Source organism: Sturnira hondurensis, unplaced genomic scaffold (assembly GCF_014824575.4).
Source record: "Sturnira hondurensis isolate 20B ecotype Veracruz unplaced genomic scaffold, ASM1482457v3 Scaffold0001207, whole genome shotgun sequence".
Lineage (NCBI taxonomy): Eukaryota > Metazoa > Chordata > Mammalia > Chiroptera > Phyllostomidae > Sturnira > Sturnira hondurensis.
Window position 1 is genome coordinate 21572 of NW_028073838.1, and position 21125 is coordinate 42696.

General features: G+C 39.6%; 1 protein-coding gene across 2 annotated transcripts in view; it reads left to right on the top strand.

The window, feature by feature from the left end:
* Positions 1-1222: 1222 nt before the first annotated feature.
* The window catches only part of ZMAT1 (zinc finger matrin-type 1), a 66717-nt gene continuing 46814 nt past the window's right edge, over positions 1223-21125 (top strand). For both annotated transcript variants that reach the window (XM_037063410.1, XM_037063420.1), the window contains exon 1: positions 1223-1560. In XM_037063410.1, coding sequence (XP_036919305.1) covers positions 1245-1560 — 316 coding nt within the window. In that variant the 5' untranslated portion in view covers positions 1223-1244. The remainder of the gene's footprint in view (positions 1561-21125) is intronic.

A 21125-nucleotide genomic window follows, 5' to 3' on the forward strand; every position in this document is an offset into this window, starting at 1 on the left:
ATGTGAGGAAATGGGCATCTCAAGAAGTGAAACAAATACATTTACATTACATTATGAAAAACCATGATCTTCATAAGGATCCATAGAAGATTTAAATTGCTGAACCATAAAGCAAGGGAGTGGTTATGGTAGGAGCAGCAGAAGAGGATGAGATTAGGGATGTAATAATACAAAGCTGTGACCTTTAGTATCCAAAAAGCAATGGGAAACTAATGATAAGTGACAGCAATACTGAAATATATTGGAAGGACTGGGGTCAGAGGAAAGAAGACCAGTGGGACAGATGTCATAGTTCTGAAAAGAGATGACAAGGACTTGAAATAGGGCAATAAAAGTGAGTCTGGAAAGAAGGGCAAACTTAAAAGACACTTTTGCACAGATGCACTAGAACACATGCCCATCAAGAGAAAATGGATGAAATATTGAACAGCACTGACAATGAATGAACTACAGCTACATGGATAAATCTTAGGAACAAGATATTTAGTGAAAGAAATAAGTCCCAAAATGCTACTGCAAAAGATATAAATTTTTGTGAAATTTGAAAACAATCAAAACTAAACAATATTGTTTAGGCATGCATGTATGTGATAATCTATGAAAATAACATGGAAATAATAAATATAAATGAAGATATTGGTTTCTCTGGGAGGGAAGTTGAGAAAAAGATGGTGAGCAGATTTTATTATCAGCATTATTCTAGTTCTTTGGTTGGGTACTGAATTCACAGGTTTTTAATTTAGATGAGTAGTTTGATAGTCAAGCAGTTGTGCATGGGGACATGATGAAAATATGTCATGGGTCATGACCAAGGATGATGTTTATTTCTGTACTTTGTACCGAAAGCTGTAAGAAAGACAGGAGAGATATTTTAGGGATACTTTGGAAGTGGAATCAATTGGTTTTTCCTGATTTTTTTCCCCTTTTAGTGGTTTTAGATGAGTTCTTCCAAAGGAAAAGCCTCACTCAGCGAGGCCCACCTGCTTTTACGTCTTGCGCTTTTAGCCCTTAGCCCTTGGCCATCTTTGCTTCTCCTCAGAAGGGAGACTGGTGATGCCAAATTGTGGGGGTAGCGGCGAGGCGCCCCGAGGGTCTAAAGCGTTCTTATTGGCGGAGAGGAGCGAGAATCAGGATAGAGCTGAAGCAAGAGCAAGAGGGGCGAAGGGGCGGTGCTAAAGTGGGAGGCGGTGCTATGGGATTTAACTGGAGAGAGGCGCAAGTGCAATTGTCCGCGCCTCGCTGCGATGGCGGAGGCGCTGAACACATTCACACCGCTGGCGGCAGAGTCTTCCCCTCAGGAAGCTACCGTCTCCGTCGCCCCCTCCTCCTCCTCCTACACCGCCTGCGCGGCGGGGGCGGGGGTGGCTTTGGCGGCGGCGGCGGTGGTGGCGGTGGTAACAGCAGTGATTGAGCCTGCCTCCTCCGCCACCTCCACCTCTGCCAGCTCGCCCGCCGGTGGCTTTGGCGACGGCGGCGGCGGCTCTGGCGGCTCCACTATGGCGGCGGCGGGGAGGGGGGGCAGTAGTTTTAAAGTAGACACTCGCCCTTGCCTCAGAGAAGGTGAGTTCCCGTCCCGGGGTATGGGGGCGACCCCAGGTCTTTTGCTGCCTCTCTTCTGCTGGTCTGAGAACAGAATGGGCGCGGTTCGCCGCCGCCCCACCCCCCACCTGCTGTGGCGCAGTAAAGGCCAATCTCGCCCCGCCCCTCCCCGGAGTAGTATTCCTGAGTGTTCTAGATGGACTTAAGCAGAGAGGGTCTTCCCTACTTCTACCCTCCCCCGAAAAGGAGGGGGCTTCCCAGGAAAAGGAATCGCGGGTATTCTCAAGGCAGGAGTTTGATGGAGAAAAAAAAAAACAACAAAAAACAATTTCTCTCCCAGCCAAAGCACCTTAGTATGCTCTAGGAAGCTGAGGTGTGATTTGATAAAGATAAAAGACAAGGTAGAAGTGCTGTAGAACTAGAGGAATAGGGAAAGGGAAGAGATACTGGAGAGGAAAGACAGAGATTGAAAGAGAAAAAGCCAAAGAAATCAGAGGGATAAAACCCCCTTTGGTGAAATTCAGCATCCTGCATGCAGTGTAGAAACTTGCAGAAGGATATTTAAGAAGAGATGAAGTTAGGAATTTGGGGGTGTTAAAGTGTATACTTGAGCTTTCAAGTAGGATCTGTTGGATTTTAAAAGCGTAGGGTCTAGTGGAGGAGGAAGTTGTATTGAGGAAAGAAGAGAGGAAGAGACTGGCGGAAGCACCGATTTCAGCAATCACTTTGGAGAGCTTTCTTTGACTATTTGAGGGATTATATCTTGTACAGCAAAGTTTTGGGGCCCATCTTTAAGATGGTTTTGGTTTTATAAGTGCTGTTGTACCTACAACACATATTACTCCTAACAGAAAAATACATTTCTTGACTATTTCAGTCTAAGTGGTAATTTAGTTCACACAAAGTACTATATACTTGTAAACAGCCTACTAAGAGCAAACTAAAATTTACCATTGTGTTTTAAAGCATCTTTGGAAATACTTCTTAGATGGTTGAAACCAACTCCACTGGAAATCTCCAAAGCATTTTGTCATTGTACATTTCGTATTAATTTACAATATTTGCTTTGTTTGTTACCTTATGTTGCTAACTTGTCTCCAAAGTGAAAGACCATGGATTCCAAAATAAAGTAGAATAATATAAGTTCCTTTTTCTTAGGAGGACACCTCATTAAAATGGCCCCATAAAATGATTTTTCTCTTCACATTCTTAAATGATATATCCTTGTGTGCTTTTCCATATCCTTTCACACCTTTCACTTTGGAGGAAAAGCAAAGCAGTAAAAAAAATGCCTTTTGATATTTGTCATGGGCACATTACATAAATGCTACTTACTAATATGGAAATTAGAAATACAGTGTAATATGATGACTTTTTAAATTAACTCACTTACTGAAGGCAACCTTTGAAATCCTGTTTAATGTCTTCAGTCAGCCTAGATTTGTACAGTTGTTCTGGGATGAAAATATGAAATTTGTTTTTTTTTTGTTAGTATACCAAACTTTCAGTCTATAACCAGCAAGGAAGAGAGAACAGTGTTCTAGGTGATCAAGATCACAATTCAGTTTGGCTGCCATGGCTTTTTCACAGTAAGGTTTAGGACTAGTATTTCATGGAGAAAATGGCCTTTTGCCTGGCTTGGTTGTAGTATCTTTTAATATATGCAGGTATTAACAACTTTAAGAGATAAAAATTCATAAACTTGCAGTAATACCCTGCCTATAATATTGCAGGGTGGTCAAATGAGGAGAGCCCTAGTGTATGAGCCTGGTGCAGTGAACCTAGGTTCTGTTGTTAATTTACTAAATTTTGTGAACAGATCCCAAGCTTCCTTTGGGATTTGGGTGTTGACATGTGTGAAATAGAGATTTTGAACTAGCCAGATTCCGAGGTTGATTTCGGATCTGAACCTATGCACCACTATTTTACATTTCTGCATTAATATTCTTTCAATGACATTTCCATGGCTGTGCACTAGAACAGTGATTTATAATCCATAAGAAACCTTTCCCAAATACTTATCATGTGATATTCAGTGAGTAATAAATTCGGTTTTGTTAGTGATGAGACAATCTACTAGAACATGAAAAACCAGATATAATTGCTACCTAAAACTAACATTTCATTTTAGGTAAATATCTTTCATTAACTGTTCAGACCAAACAAAATTCTCTTACCTTTTCACTTAACAAATGATAAATATTTGATAGAGTACACTGCCTAAAACACTATTAGGTCTCAAAGTATTTTTGTTTAGATGTTTGTAAAGGTCATAAATGGTTGCTGTGTGTGGTAGTAGATAAAAGACAAGACAGAAAAATGTTGCTTGGTGGTGTGCCAATATCTTTACTTTGTTTAAGTCCTAGTTAGGAAATTCTTTAAAAGGTGGCAGAGAATTGTCAGAGATTCCAATTATTACAAGTCTAATGTAAATAGGACCATTAAAAGTGGCTTGCTATGCATTGGGTGATTCATTTTCAAGGATAGCTAACATTCCTGAGGATCTTACTGTCTTGGGTTGGTAATGAGCAAATGTCAGTAGACATTAGAAATTGAAAAGCAGGGAAGATTAGAAGCTTTCACAGGTTACAAATCGGAAATCTGGCAACTATCCTTAAAACAAAAACAAAAAGCAAAAGAAGTGCCTCGTGACCAGACATATCAAAAGACACCCAGGATTCATGGTAAAAGAAGTATTGAGATTTTGTAGGGCACTTCGTATTTCATTCAGTGGAGTTTTTAAAAAAAAGTTCAGTGGCTGAGAAATGAGTTTCCCACCCCCCGTATTGATGTCCCTGGTGTAATCATAGCAAAAATCAGAACAAAAATAAACAAAACCCCTCTTGTTTACCTCTTTAAGAAAAATACATGATTGAATGGCTTCTGGTTTAGACCGGAGGGCATTCTGGGTTTTATTTAATTAATAACCATTTGCTTAGCAATTACCTAACAAGGCTTTTTTTTTGTTTCCATATTATTCAGTCAAGTTTCAGGTTTACCATAAGAAATTTGTTTAATAGCCCTCCCTTTATTTATTCAGGAATCATTTATTGAACACCAGTGTGTGTGTGCCACACACTGTGCTGAGTGCTGAGGATATACTTATGAATTAGACACAGTTGTATTAAAGATCTTGAAGTAGTGCCTGATAGTAAAATTATAAGATGAATAAATAAGATCATTGGGGAAGTGCAGTTTTAAATATAGCTACTCAGACTCCTAAAGTATCAGAACTGTTCCATTTTTTACTATAAGTCTATACTCTTCCCATGGTTGTTTATATACTATAAGAACACTGAAAAATGTTACACTGTAAATCTAATGTTGGTATCTAAAAAGAACAACTAGCAAGTTATTAGAAGTAATTTTTAATTCTCTGCATTTGGCAGTGTAGGGAATGTCTCAAGAAAAGTTAATGGCCATTTGTTACTTTCTGATCCTCTACCTTTATTAGGTGTCAGTATGTGAAAATATTGACTAAGCATGCCCCTTACTGTATCCATCACCTATCTGTTAGGATTATTTTCTACCTGCAAGTCTAGCAGATTCATTCACATTTATTAACCTGTTGGAATGAGGGCATAGTAGCTTTCTCATGCCAGGGAGCTGCAATGGGATCAAGTAAATTAAAGGATTTAAACAGGATTTGAACTCAGTTTCTTAAAAAATATATTTTATTGATTATGCTATTGCAGTTGTCCCATTTCCCCCCCTTTATTCCCCTCCACCCTGCACACCTCCTCCAACCCGCATTCCCCACCTTTAGTTCATGTCCATGGGTCATACATATAAGTTCTTTGGCTTCTACATTTCCTATACTATTCTTAACCTCCCCCTGTCTATCTTCTACCTACCATTTATGCTACTTATTCTCTGTACCTTTTCCCCCTCTCTCCCCAATCACCCCTCTGCTGACAACCCTCCATGTGATCTCCATTTTTGTGATTCTGTTCCTGTTCTGGTTGTTTGTTTCGTTTCTGGTTTTGTTTTTGTGTTAGGTTCAGTTGCTAGTAACTGTGAGTGTGTTGTCATTTTACTGTTCATATTTTTATCTTATTTTCTTAGATCAATCCCTCTAACATTTCATATAACAAGGGCTTAGTGATGATGAACTCCTTTAAATTGACCTTATCTAGGAAGCACTTTATCTGCCCTTCCATTCTGAATGAAAGCTTTCCTGGATAGAGCAATCTTGGATATAGGTCCTTGCCTTTCATGACTTGAAATATTTCTTTCCAGCCCCTTCTTGCCTGTAAGGTCTCTTTTGAGAAATCCGCTGACAGTCTGATGGGTACTCCTTTGTAGGTGACTGTCCCCTTATCTCTTGCTGCTTCTAGAATTCTCTCCTTCATTTTAATCTTGGCTAATGTAATTATGATGTGCCTTGGTGTGTTCCTCCCTGAGTCCAATTTCTTTGGGACTCTCTGAGCTTCCTGGACTTCCTTTGCAAGTCTATTTCCTTTGCCAGATTAGGGAGCTTCTTCATTATTTATTCAAATAAATTTTTAATTTCTTGCTCTTCCTCTTCTCCTTCTAGTACCCCTATGAAATAGACATTGGAACATTTAAGGATGTCCTGGAGATTCCTAAGCCTGTCCTCATTTTTTTTTTTTGAATTCTTGTTTCTTCATTCTGTTCTGGTTGAATGTTTCTTTTTTCTTTCTGGTCCACACCGTTGATTTGAGTGCTGGTTTCCATCCCATCACTATTGGTTCCCTGTATATTTTTCTTCATTAAACTTAGCATAGCCTTCATTTTTTCATCTAATTTGTGACATATTAAACCAATTCTGTGAGCATCCTGATTACCAATGTTTTGAATTGTTCATCTGATAGGTTGGCTATCTCTTCATCACTTAGTTGTATTTTTTCTGGAATTTTGATCTGTTCTTTCATTTGGGAGATTTTTATCTCTGGGTGCACCTGTTTTGTAGTAAGGGGTGGAGCCTTAGGAGTTCATCAGGGCGGGGCAACCCATGTCATTGTGTTGTGATGTTGTATGTGGGGGAGGGGTCGGAGAGGGAACAATGGCGCTCCATTCTCTGCTGGTTTTCAGTCATTTTCCCCATTATCCACAATCAAATTGGGCCCTTCTGGTGCTGATTCCCAGGTGGGTGGGCTTGTGTACATTCCAGGACCCTGCGGGTCTCTCCAATGAACTCTCTTGTGAAGTGTTTCTCCCACTGTTGCATCAACCTCCACAGGTGTTTGCAATCAGAGGTCTGAGGCTTTATTTCCCCATGCTGGAAATCTGGGTTGCTTGGTCTGTCTCACTCCCCAATTGTTCCTTCTGATTTATCTGCACGCAAATCCATTCTGCACTCTGCCACCTTGCAGGGTCTGCCAGCCACTGCCTTCCTGCAAGTCTTCTCCTCAGAGCTGCCTCTCTCCACCCCTCCCACTGGTCTGGATGAATGTTTCTTCTTTAACTCCTTGGTTGTCGGACTTCAATACAGTTGGATTTTCTGTCAGTTCTGGTTGTTTTTTATTTTTAAATTTGTTGTTGTCCTTCTTTTGGTTGTGTGAGGAGTCACAGTGTGTCTACCTACACCTCCATCTTGGCTGGAACTGAACTCAGTTTTTAACTTCACAAGCAGGTCTGCTCAGCTAGCAAGCAAGCCACAAAGTGATTATGACTGTAAAGTTCAAAGACTTAGTAAACATTAAACATATCACTAGTACTCCCAATTAATTTTGATAATTTCATTGTATTTTGTAACTTTTAATAGCCGTGGGGAAACCTTTGTAATTTTTATTGTAATATTCTGCTTCAAAACAGTCAAATTCATAAGTCAGGTACTAATTTTGTAACCTGAGAAAGTAAGGTTACTAGATAGCATTATAGCTATGAGTGTTCATAATGGGGAGCTAAAGGTGCAGGGATGGGGTGGGCAAACTGTCCAATGCCCACTCAAGAAGACCAGGAGAGCATTTCCCTTTAAGGAAACAGGAAAGCCTAGAGGAGATGGTATTTATGAACAACTTGGAAGCATAGGAACAGTTCTAATAGACAGAGATTAGAAATGGCTGTAGGAATGAGCATTGGTCCTAAGAAAGGAAATGTGAGACTCTTTCCAAATTATCTGTGAATGGTTTTGCTGGAGCTTAGTTTATGAGTTAAGGTAGGAGAAAAGGCCTTTAGGGGGAAAAGAAACTTAAAACTTCTTGGCAAGGATAGTACAGGCAGTTCCCCAGTCTCCTATAACTTAGTCTTGAACTCTGCTCATTTTTTCCTAAGACTGTGATGGTATAAAAAGATTGCAAAGATGAAGTCAGCTACTTACAAAAATCCTTCTTCAAAAATGTTTCAAAGAGGTTATCTCTATAAGGGTGTAATCAAGGAGACTATAAAGCACATATGCTCTGTGCAGAATTAATGTCATTATTTCTTTTTTTTCCATTTTTTAAATTTAATTATTTTTCAGGTACAGTTTTCTGTCTATTACTTTCATCCCATCCCACCCCCCGAGCTTCCCCCCTCCTGCCCATTTCCACCCTTCTCAGTTGTTTCCATGTATCCTTTATATAGGTTCGTTTAAATCCCTCCCCTATTTCCCCTGAAATTCCCTCCCCTATCCCCTCTGGTCACTGTAAGCCTGTTCTCTATTTCAGTGTCTTCGGTTATATTTTGCTTGCTTGTTTGTTTTATTGTTTAGCTTCCTGTTAAAGGCAAGATCATATGGTATTTGTCCTTCAACACCTGGCTTATTTCACTCAGCAAAATGCTTTCCAGTTCCATCCATGATGTTGCAAAAGGTAGGAGCTCCTTCTTTCTTTCTGCAGCATAAAATTCCATTGTGTATATGTACCATATTTTTTGATCCATTCATTTCCTGACAGGCACCTAGGCTGCTTCCAACTCTTGGCTATTGTAAATTGTGCTGCTATGAACATTGGGGTGCATATGTTCTTTGGGATTGGTGTTTTAGGGTTCTTAGGATACAATCCTAGCAGTGGAATTGCTGGGTCAAAAAGCAAGTCCAATTTTAGTTTTCTGAGAAAATTCCATACTGTTTTCCATAATGGTTGTACCAGTCTGCAGTCCCACCAACAGTGGACCAGAGTCCCCTTTTCCCCACACCCTCTCCAACATTTGTTGTTTATTGCTTTGTTTATGATAGCCATTCTGACTGGTGTAAAGTGGTATCTCATCGTGGTTTTAATTTGCATCTCTCTGATAGCAAGTGATATTGAGCATCTCTTCATGTGTCTCTGGATCCTCTGTATGTCCTCCTTGGAGAAGTGTCTGCTCAAGTCCTTTCCCCATTTTTAATTGGGTTAGTTGTCTTCTTAGAGTGAAGTCGTGTGAGTTCTGTGTATATTTTGGAGATTAAACCTTTGTCTGAGATATCATTGGCAAATATGTTTTTTCATACAGTTGGTTGTCTTTTTATTTTAATGCTGTTTTCTTTAGCTGAGCAGAAGCTTTTTATTTTGATGAGATCCCATGTGTTTGTTCTTTCCTTTATATTCCTTGCTCTAGGGGACATATCAGTAAAAATGTTGCTGCATGAAATATCTGAGATTTTCCTGCCGCTGTTCTCCCCTAGGACTTTAATGGTGTCATGGCTTATGTTTAAGTCTTTTACCCACCTTGAATTTATTTTGGTGTATGGTGTAAGTTAGTCCTCGAGTTTCAATTTTTTTGCATGTAGCTGTCCGGTTCTCCCAACACCATTTGTTGAAGAGGCTATCTTTACTCCACTTTATGTTATTGCCCCCCTTTGTTGAATATTAATTGACTGTAGAGATTTGGGTTTATTTCTGGGCTCTCTGTTCTATTCCATTGGTTTATGTGCCTGTTTTATGCCACTCCCAGGCGGTTTTGATTACAGTGGCCTTGTAATACAGTTTCATGTCAGGTATTGTTATCCCTCCTACTTTGTTCTTTCTCAAAATTGTGGCTGCTATTCGGGTTCTTATATGGTTCCAAATAAATTTTTGAAGTGTTTGTTCTATGTCTGTGAAATATGCCATTGGTACTTTAATAGGTATTGCATTGAATCTATAAATTGCTTTGGGTATTATGGCCATTTTCATAATGTTAATTCTTCCAATCCATGAGCATGGTCTGTATTTCCATTTGTTTGTGTCTTCCTTGATTTCTTTCTTCAGTGTTGTGTAGTTTTCTGCATACAGGTCTTTTACCTCCTTGGTTAGGTTTATTCCCAGATATTTTATTTTTGTTTTTGCTATATCGAATGGGATTTTTTTCTTGATTTCTGCTTTTGCTGCTTCATTGTTGGTATACAGAAATGCCTTTGATTTCTGGATATTGACTTTGTATCCTGCTGTTTTGCCAAATTCATTTATTAGTTCCAGCAGTTTTTTGGAAGAGGCTATAGGGTTTTCCATGTACACTATCATGTCATCTGCAAACAATACCAGTTTTGTTCCCTCCTTTCCAATTTGGATGCCTTTTATTTCATTTTCTTGTCTGATCACTGTGGCTAGAACTTCTAATACTATATTGAATGGAAGTGGTGAAACTGAGCAACCTTGTCTTGTTCCTGATCTTAGTGGAAAAGCTTTTAGTTTTTGCCCATTGAGTATGATGTTGGCTGTAGGTCTTTCATATATGGCCTTTATTATATTGAGGAATGTTCCCTCTGTTCCCATTTTTCTGAGTACCTTTATTATAAATGAGTGTTGTACCTTATCAAAAGCTTTCTCCGCACCTATTGATATGATCATGTACTTTTTGTCTTTGGTTTTTTTATGTGATGCATTACATTTACTGATGTACGAATATTGAACAATCCTTGCATCTCTGGGATGAATCCCACTTGGTCGTGGTGTATGATCTTTTTGATGTGTTGTTGGATGTGATTTGCCAAAATTTTGTTAAGAATTTTAGCAACTATGTTCATCAGCGATATTGGCCTGAAGTTTTCTTTCTTTGTTGTGTCTCTATCTGGTTTTGGAATTAGGATGATGCTGGCTTCATAAAAAGAGTTGGGGAATTTTCCCTCCTTTTGGATTTTTTGGAATAGTCTGTGAAGAATAGGGGTTAGCTCTTCCTTAAAAGCTTTGTAGAATTCTCCTGTGAAGCCATCTGGTCCAGGGCTTTTGTTGGATGGGAGATTTTTTATTACTTCTTCAATTTCATCTGCTGTTATTGGCCTCTTCAAGTTTTCTGCTTCTTTTTCATTGAGTTTTGGAAGATTATATTTTTCTAGAAATTTGTCCATTTCACCTAGGTTTTCAGATTTCTTGGCATACAGTTCCACATAGTAATTTCTTACAATCCTTTCTATTTCTGTGGTATCAGTTGTAATCTTTCCTCTTTCATTTCTGATTGTGTTTATTTGGGTCCTCTCTCTTCTTTTCTTGATGAGCCTACTTAAAGGTTTGTCTATTTTGTTTATCTTTTCAAAAAACCAACTCCTGGATTCATTGATCCTTAGAATTGTGCTTTTAGTTTCTATGTCATTTAATTCTGCTCTGATCTTGGTTATTTACTTCCTTCTACTTGCTCTGGGCTGTCTTTGTATTTGTTCTTCGAGTTCTTGCAGGCCTGGAGTTAGGTTGTTTTTTTGAAATGTTTCTGTTTTCTTTAGGTAAGCCTGTATTGCTATGAACTTCCCTCTGGAAGGACTGCCTTCACTGTGTGCCGTAAGTTTTCGGCTGTTGTGAGTTCATTTTCATTTGTTTCGAGAAACTTTTTGATTTCTTCCCTAATTTCAATCTTGACCCATTCGTTGTTTAATAGCATACCATTCATTCTCCATGATTTTGGATGTTTTGGGATTTTTCATGTGGGGTTGGTTTCGAATTTCAGTCCCTTGTGGTCAGAGAAAATGCTTGGTATGGTTTCTACTTTCCTGAATTTGTTGAGACTCGTTTTGTGTCCTATCATGTGGTCTATCCTTGAAAATGTTCCATGTGCATTTGAAAAGATAGTGTATTTAGGTTCTTTCAGATGAAGGGCGCTATATAAATCAGTCAAGTCCATTTCATCTAGGGTGTTGTTTAGTACAGCTATATCTTTGTTGCTTTTGTTTGGAAGATTTGTCCATTTTAGAGAGTGGGGTGTTAAAATCCCCTACTATAATTGTGTTGCTGTCAATATCTTTCTTGAAGTCCTCTAGGATTTTTCTTATATATTTGGGTGCTCCTATGTTGAGTGCATATATATTTACGATGTTAGTGTCTTCTTGGTGGATTCCCCCCTTGAGTATTATGAAGTGACCTTCTGGGTCTCTCTTTATGGCCCCTTTTTTGAAATCTATTTTGTCTGATATGAGAATTGCTACCCCGCCTTTTTTTTCTTGACCATTTGCTTAGAAAATTTGTTTTCAGCCTTTCACTTTTATTCTGTGATGATCCTTTGACCTGAGGTGGGTCTCCTGTAGACAGCGTATGTGTGGTTCATGGTTTCTTACCCATTCAGCTATTCCATGTCTTTTGATTGGAGCATTTAATCTATTTACATTTAAGGTTATTATTGAAAGGTACTTATTCATTGCCATTTTTGTACCAGAGTTCCTCTCTGTCTCTCTATTTTCCTTCCTTTCCTTAAAGCACTCCTTTTAGTATTTCTTGTAGAGCTGGTTTGGTAGAGGCATATTCTTTTAGACTTCTTTTGTCTTGGAAGCTCTTTATTTGGCCTTCTATCTTGATTGAGAGCCTTGCTGGGAAAAGTAGCCTTGGTTGCAGGCCTCTGTTTCTCATTACTTGGAATATTTCCTGCCATTCTCTTCTTGCTTGGACTGTTTCCATTGAGAAGTCAGTAGCTAACCTTATTGGGGCTCCCTTGTATATTACTTCCTTTTTCTCCCTTGCTCCCTTTAGGATTATCTCTTTGTCTTGAAATTTTGCCATTTTAATGATGATGTGTCTTGATGTGGGCTTCTTTGGGTTCCTCTTGAATGGGACTCTCTGTGATTCCTGAATTCATGTAACTTTTTCTCTCATCAAATTAGGAAAATTTTCCATCATTAGTCTTTCAAATAGGTTTGTATCCCTTGTTCTTTTTCTTCTCCTTCTGGTATGCCTATTATTCGGATATTATTACATTTCATATTATCTTCCATTTCTCTTAGTCCTTCTTCATTCTTTTTGAGCCTCTTTTCCCTTTCTTGCTCTTTCTGGGAGATTCTTTCTACTGTGTCCTCCAACTCGCTGATCCGATCTTCTGCCTCATTGATCCTGCTTTTCATTCCTTCTACTGTGTTCTTCGGTTCCAAAATTGTATTCTTCATTGCCTCTTGGCCTGTGATGATAGTTTCTATTTCCTTTTTCATGTTGATATAGTTTGCAGAGAGCTCATTGTAGCTCCCCTCTAGTTTCTGGTAGCTCATTGTGAGCTCTTTGAATTTCCTGATAACTAGTTGTTTGAATTCAATATCTGATAGCTAACTTGCCTCTCTTTCATCTGACATTGTTTCTGAGACTTCCACCTTTTCTTTTATTTGGGCATTGTTTCTTTGTCTTCCCATTGCTTATGAGACTCTTCTTGTTAGCTTCAGCTTCTGAAATTGATCTGTTCTGACTCCCTAGGTTTATGGTATGAACTTCTGTGGTAGAATACCTGTGAAATTCAGTGGTGCAGTCTCTTGCAGGTATCTTGATGTTCTCAGCTTCCACCTACTCCTTTCTTTGTGTGTGTGTGATCAACTGGAGGGGGAGGCAAAATGGTTTATGACAGCAGGAGAGTACTTTATGATATTTACAGTCACAGCCGGTAGAGAAGAGATAGACGATCTTTAGGCTCTATATAGTGTTAACTGTAATCTTCAACAATTTGCCACTTTTAAGAAAGGATAGACCAAAGATAAGTCTCTTGTTGGGGAGGGAAGGCATGTGAGTTATATCTAGAAAGCAGTGAGATTGTGGGTGGTCAGATTTTGAGGTAAGGTGAGAGTAAGGAATAGTAAATAGATGTAGCGTGTGAGCAAGTAGAATTAATCACTACAGTAATAGAATTCAGGAACCTGTAAAGTGGGCTAAGACCTGAGAGATGTGTTGTGAAGTATTTACAGTGGTATGGAAAGCAACAAAGAAACAAACCAACAAACACACAAAAAAAGGGCAAGAGAAGTGAGGAAAAAGCAATAAGTTTGGAATGAAAGGAAGAAGGACTAAAACAGGAAAAAAGAAAGGAGAGGAATAGAGTACTGAAAGATATAGCAACAATAAAATTAAAAAATATATACAGTTACTGAAAAAAACTTTTAAAAAAGTAAAAAAAAAGTTTACAGAGTTAAAAAAAAGTTTAAAAAACACGCAAAAAACACCTCCTCCCTTTTTGGTTTCAAACTGTCCAATCCGGTTTTTCTGGTTTCACCAGGACCCCTTTGTGGGCTGGGTTGTAGCCCCAGGTGCACACCCGCCCATCAGCCAGGCTACCAGACTGGGGTGTGGGTGCCCGCCCACCCGACAGGCTGCCTGAGTCCCATGGGATCTGGTACTGGTCCTTCCCAGTCCTGTGGCTGAGTGAGAAGCAAGTCAAGCTGCCTTCACAGGAGAACACCTCAGTCCACTTTCCAGTAAAACTTCTCCAGAAAGTGTGCCTCTCAGCCCAGCCCAATCCCCAACCTGACTGGTTAGGACAATGCTCCTCTCAAATTTCCTGGGCTGGCAGGCTGGTAGGCTCCAACCACAGAGATCGCAACTGAACATGGCCCCCTGTCCTTGCCTCCCTCCCTGCACACCTAGGCAGACAGGTCTCTGCCACCCAGCCCCACCTAGATGGTGAGAGAGGGAGCCAGCTCTTCCAAGGACCCTGCCTCTAGCCCAATGCTCCACTGGGTGCTGGGCTCCCTATGAATCCTCCATGGCACTGGCCGCAGACAGAAGCCTCTGCACCCCTAATGCGGTGGCAGCGGGGGCTCCAAGGCGTTTCGGGCTGGCCGAGGGCAGCTGGCCCTGCCACTGCCGCTTTTGTCTTTACTCACAGGTGCTGGTCTCCAGATGAGTCCTGTGTGTCATACGCCCTGACGCTGGCCGTAGACAGAAGCCTCTGGGCCCTGGAAGCTGCGGCAGCAGCAGCTCTGAGGTCTTTATGTGCTGGCCAATGGCTGCTGGTCCCACCGCTGCTGGTTTTGACTTTACTCTCGGGTGCCTGGCTCCCGAGGGCAGCTGGCCCTGCTGCTGCCACTTTTGTCCTTATCCACAGGTGCCAGGCTCCTGATGAGTCATCTGTGGCAGGTGCCCCTGACGCTGGGCACAGGCGGAAGCCTCTGGGCCCAGACCGCTGTGGCAGCCATGACTCCAGGGCCATTATGCACCAGCCGAGGGCTGCCGCCGGCCTGACCACCTCTGTCCTTACTCGCGTCCCTGAGATCCCACTGACCTGTAGCTGTCTAGTTCGTCACTGTCTCTGGTCTCTTATTTTCATAAATGCTGGTTAATTGTTGGTTGGGGAATTGATTGTGCTGTTCTTCAGTAAATCTGCCAGGATTTTCTCCCGGGGGGTACGAGAACTGGAGTCCCTCCGTACTACTCTGCCGCAATTTTTCTCTGTGTGATTATTTCTTATATTTCTTAATGCCTGATTTTAAATCTGTGACTAAGAATGAGATTTATGATTATAGTGTTGCAGTGAACCCTTCTGAGATTTGCTCTACTCTTAGAATATGCAGAGTTCTTTACAATGTTAGATTATTATTTTTTTTGCTTCAAGATTAGTTGGGCTACAAAATTCCCACTTCAGCAAAGGTTAAAAGAAGTAAAAGATATTTTTGCTGTAAACATCTGATGAGTTGTCTTAAGGAAGAAATTTAGGGTTTGTATGACTAAATCCAATTATCATTTAACAAATGCAAGTAATATTCAATTTATTAAATATAGACAATTATATATAGAGTCACCTAATTTGAATAAGCTTAAACTTCTTAGCAGGGTAACTAAAAGAACATTTAATTGGCGTGAACAGAAAAAGTTCTCTTACCTGGAACTGATGAGATATGATAATCTTCTGGTTCCTTTCTCAGAGATCTTGTATAGTTTTCAATTGTATTCTTATAGAATGAATTAAATTGTAAGGACACAGTTTCATTGTTTTTGTTTTTCTGACTCAAACCATGCGTTATTCTTTTGTCCCAAAAATATGCCTTATATTAGCCCTGGCTGGTGTAGCTGAGTGGATTGAGCGAGGGCCTGCAAACTAAAGGATCACGGTTCAATTCCCAGTCAGGGCAAATGCCTGGGTTGCGGGCCAGTTCCCAGCAGGGAATGCACGAGAGGCAACCATGCGTTGATATTTCTCTCCCTCTCTCCTTCCCTTCCCCTGTAAAGATAAATACATAAAATCTTTTCAAAATATATATTTATCTTATATTAAATTAGTGTTGTTTACAAGTATTAATTAATTAAAAGAAAGTTTCAATTACAATAATTTGGATTTTATACTCAATTGCATTTTTCAATACAGAATTTAAAGGTATTGATATTTTACTCTAGCATAATACTGCAACTATTTGGAGTAGGCACAATCTAACAAGGGTCCCTAAAAAGTGAGTTTCTGACTTCCGCCAAGATGGAGGCATAGGTGGAAACACTGTGCCTTCTCCCACAACCAAGTTTGACTACAACAAAAGTTTTGGAGAACTAGGACACACCCAAAGACCAGAAAACGGAATTATACGGAAGTCCGACAGCTACGAACCGTTCAACGGGGATGGCACGAACAGCCCAAAAGATGGCGCAAGAGGAACTCAAAGTCCCAGAGCCAATAACTCTAAGCGACCAACAGATTGCCAGCCTCTCAGAAGCCCAATTTAAAACACTATTTATCAGGATGCTCACAGAATTGGTAGATTACAGCCACAAATTAGAGGAACATATGAAGGCTAAACTAATTGAAATGAAGGGAGATGTCCAGGAAACCAATAGCGATGGAAATGAAACTGGGACTCAAATCAATGGAATGGACCAGAAGGAAGAACAAAACATCCCACCAGAAAGGAAGGAAGAAATGAGAATTCAAAAAAATGAGGAGAGGCTTAGGAACCTCCAGGACATCTTTAAACGTTCCAACATCCGGAATATAGGGGTACCAGAAGGGGGAAAGAAACAGCCACGAGTGGAAAACTTATTTGAACAAATAATAAAGGAGAACTTCCCCAGTCTGGCAAAGGAAATAGACTTCCAGAAAATCCAGGAAGCTCAGAGAGTGCCAAAGAAGTTGGACCCAAGAAGGAACACACCAAGGCACATCATAATTACATTAGCCAAGACTAAAATGAAGGAGAGAATCCTAGAAGCAGCAAGGGATAAGGGGACAGTCACCTACAAAGGAGTACCCATCAGACTGTCAGCGGATTTCTCAAAAGAGACCTTACAGGCAAGAAGGGGCTGGAAAGAAGTATTCCAAGTCATGAAATCCAAAGACCTACAGCCAAGATTGCTTTATCCAGCAAAACTTTCATTTAGAATGGAAGGACAGATAAAGTGCTTCTCAGATAAGGTCAAGTTCAAGGAGTTCATCATCACCAAGCCCTTATTATATGAAATGCTAAAGGGACTTATATAAGAAAAAGAAGATGAAAAATATGAACAGTGAAAGGACAGCAAACACACAGTTATTAACAACCACACCTAAAACAAAAGCAAACCAAGAGGACAGCTAGATCAGGAGTGGAACCATAGAAATGAAGAACACATGGAGGGTTAGAAATAGGGGGGTGGGAGGGGGAGAAGGGGGGAGAAGGCACAGAGAATAGCATAGAGGGTAGGTAAAAAATAGATAGGGGGGAGGGCGAGAATAGTGGGGGAAATATAGAGTCTAAAGAACTTGAGACACGTGGTTATAAACTAAGGTGGGGAGAATAGTGGGGGAGGGAGTGTGCGGGTGGAGGGGAATGAAGGGGGGAATAGAACAACTGTAATGGTATAATCAATAAAATATATTAAAAAAAAGAAAAAAAAGTGAGTTTCTTGCAAGTGAATCCCATTTGCTTTTTATATCATGAAAGGTCGGCATTCTGGTACAAGCTGAATTACATAATTTTTTATCAACATAGGGGATTTTAGTAATGCCCAAGTCCATAGAATGTGAATTATTAGTACTCACATTTGTGTTTCACATACTTAAAGATCTCCCTCTGCTAAGACTAATATGTCCCCCCAGACTACAGGAATGTTTTTCATGGTTCAAATCCACCTGCATACAGAATTATATCTTTTAAATTTTAGCTTCCCCAGTCTTTTATTTCTTATAAGCTCTGTGGGCCTTTGCTTTCTCATTTTGAAATGAGGATCTTATCCTCAATCATTTAAAAAATAGATGTTTTTTGCCTTACAAGATACATGTGGCAATGTCTAGAGATATTTTTGGTTGTCACACCTGAGGAATGCTATCAATTTCTAGTTAGTAGAGGTTGAATGTTCTGCTAAATATCCTACAGTGCACAGAACAGCCTTTCACAAAAATGAATTATTTGGCCCAGAGTGACAATAATATCAACATTGAGGCATCCTGGACTAGATAATCTCTGAAGTTATTCTGATCTGAAACAAAAAAATTGTATATAACATTAACTAAAAAATTCAAATCTTCTGGATTAATAAACAAGCATACTTTACCAAGTGCCTATATTTGTTAATCATTTTTTAACTTTTTATTTCATTTAATATTCATTATATCCTGGGACAGTCATTGTAATTCTGTACGGTTTAGGTGAAAAAACTGGCTCAAAATTGTTAAATAATTTGCTCAGAGTTATATAGTTATGGATAGAGATAGGATATGAATCTGTTTGACCAACTCAAAAGCTTATTTTTTTACTGTTGCTTAGTGCTATAGGTCATAATTTTCCCCCATTTCAAAGTATTATGAAACTTTTATTTTCTCAAGTCATGTAAACATTCGTTTTAGGAAGGAAATAAAGAGATTAAACACTTCCATTAATAAAAAAATTGGTTGATTTATTTTCTTAACTAAGACTAAAGCCACACATACATATAATCAAATTGTAGGAGCATTGATTACATAAATTTTCTTATCATGTCCCATTTACAATTTGTTGCAAATCACTCTTTCATTTACAATAACCCTTGTTGTATTCAAGACGGGATTGCTATGTCATGGTAGCAAAACAATGGTTTATTACTTGTTCATGCAGTTTCCTCTGCATGATGGATTGATGTAGGGCAACTGCCCTTCATGCCATGGATTAAGAAGAAAAAGGTGCTTTCGTCTCTTTCCCAATGTGTATATATACACATATGTATGCAAATATATATGTATATATTTATTTCCCAATATATATACATACATATTTCCCAATATATATACATATTAGGAAAGAGATGAATACACACACACATTGGGAAAGAGACTATACACACACACACACACACACACACACACATATATACTTAAGATTTATTTTTGTATTTATTTTTAGAAAGAGAGGAAGGGAAGGAGAAAGAGTGAGAGAAACATCATGTGTGGTTGCCTGTTGTGCACCGCCCCCACCCACCCAACTGGGGACCTGGCTGGTAACCCAAGCATGTGCCTGATTGGAAATTGAAACAGCAACACTTTAGTTCACACACTGGTGCTCAGTCCACTGAGTCATACCACCCAGGGCACCAGTATATTTTTAACTGGTAGAAAACATAACAAAAATTGCCATTTTAAGAATTTGAAAATTTTTTTATTCTTGTTCAAGTACAGTTGTATCCATTTTCCCCCAACCATGTTCCTACCTCAGCCATCCCCACTTCCTACCAGTAATCATACCCATCTTTGGTTTGGTCCATGTGTCCTTCATACATGTTCTTGAAACTCTCCTCCTTTTCCCCTGTTATCCCCTCCATCCTCCCCTCTGGTTACTGTCAGTTTGTTCTTTCTTTAAAATTATTTTATTGTTGTTGAATTATAGTTGACTGCACTTACCCCACCTGGCACTCCCCCCACTACAGCCATCCTCACCTCTCTCCCTTGCTTCCACCCCTACTTGATTTGTCCATGTATCCTTTATAGTTATTCCTGAAAACCTTTCCCCTCTTTGCATTATACCCTCCCACCTCCCATCTGGTTATTGTCAGATTGTTCTTCATTTCACTGTCTCTGGTTATATTTTGCTTGCTTCTTTGTTTTGTTGATTAGGTTTCATTTGTAGAATAGATCATATGGTATTTGTCTTCCACTGCCTGGCTTATTTCACTTAGCATAATGTTCTCCAGATCCATCCATGCTGTCACAAAGGGTAGGAACTCCTTTTTTCTGTTGCTTAGTATTCCATTGTGTAAATGTACCATACTTTTCGATCCGTTCATTTACTGGTGGGCACTTAGGTTGCTTCCAACACTTTGTTATTGTAAATTGTGCTGCTATGAACATTGAGGTGCATAGGTTCTATTGCATTGGTGTTTCGGGAACCTTAGGGTATAATGCTGGCAGCAGAATTAGTGGGTCAAAAGGCAGTTCCATTTTTAGTTTTCTGAGAACATTCCATACTGTTTTCCACAGTGGCTACACCAGTCTGCATTCCCACCAATAGTGCACTAAGGTTCCCTTTTCTCCACATCCACTCCAGTATTTGTTGTTTATTGATCATTTATGATGGTCATTCTCACTGGTATGAAGTGATATCTCAATATTGTTTTAGCTTGCACTGCTCTGATGGCTAGTGAGACTGAGCATCTTTTCATATATTTCTTGGTCCTTTGTATCTCCTCCTTGGAGAATTGTCTATTCACATGTTTTGCCCAATTTTTAATTGGGTTTTTGGCTTCCTGGAGTGGAGTTGCGTGAGTTCCTTATAAATTTTGAAGGTCAACCCTTTCTCTGAGGTATCATTGGCAAATGTGTTTCCCATATGGTTCATTCTCTTTTCATTTTTTAAATACTTTTTTAAATTTAATTTTTATTCAAGTACAGTTTTCTGTTTTATACTCCCAGCCCTGCCCCCCAAGTGCTCCCCACCTCCCTCCCATTTCCGCCCCCCACCCTTAGTTTTTCTCCATGTATCCTTTATACTTATTCATGTGAGTCCCTCCCCTTTTCCCCTATGATTCTCTCCCCTCTCCCCTCTGGACCCTGTCAGCCTGTTCCGTATTTGAGTGTCATTGGTCATATTTTGCTTGCTTGTTTGTTGTTTAGATTCATGTTAAAGGTGAGATCATATGGTATTTGTCTTTCACCACCTGGCTTATTTTGCTCAGCATAATGCTCTCCAGTTCCATCCATGATGTTGCAAAAGGTAGGAGCTCCTTCTTCCTCTCTGCAGCATAGAATTCCATTGTGTAAATGTACCATAGCTTTTTGATCCAGTCATTTACTGATGGGCATCTAGGTTGCTTCCAACTCTTGGCTATTGTGAATTGTGCTGCTATGAACATTGGTGTGCATAGGTTCTTTTGGATTGGTGTTTCAGGATTCTTAGGATATACTCCTAAGAGTGGAATTGCTGGGTCAAAAGGCATGTCCATTTTTAGTTTTCTTAGAAAATTCCATTCTGTTTTCCATAGTGGTTGTACCAGTCTGCAATCCCACCAACAGTGAACTAGGGTCCCCTTTTCCCCACAACCTCTCCAGCACTTGTTGTTTGTTTCTTTGTTTATGATAGCCATTCTGACTGGTGTTAAGTGGTATCTCATTGTGGTTTTAATTTGCATCTCTCTGATAGCTAG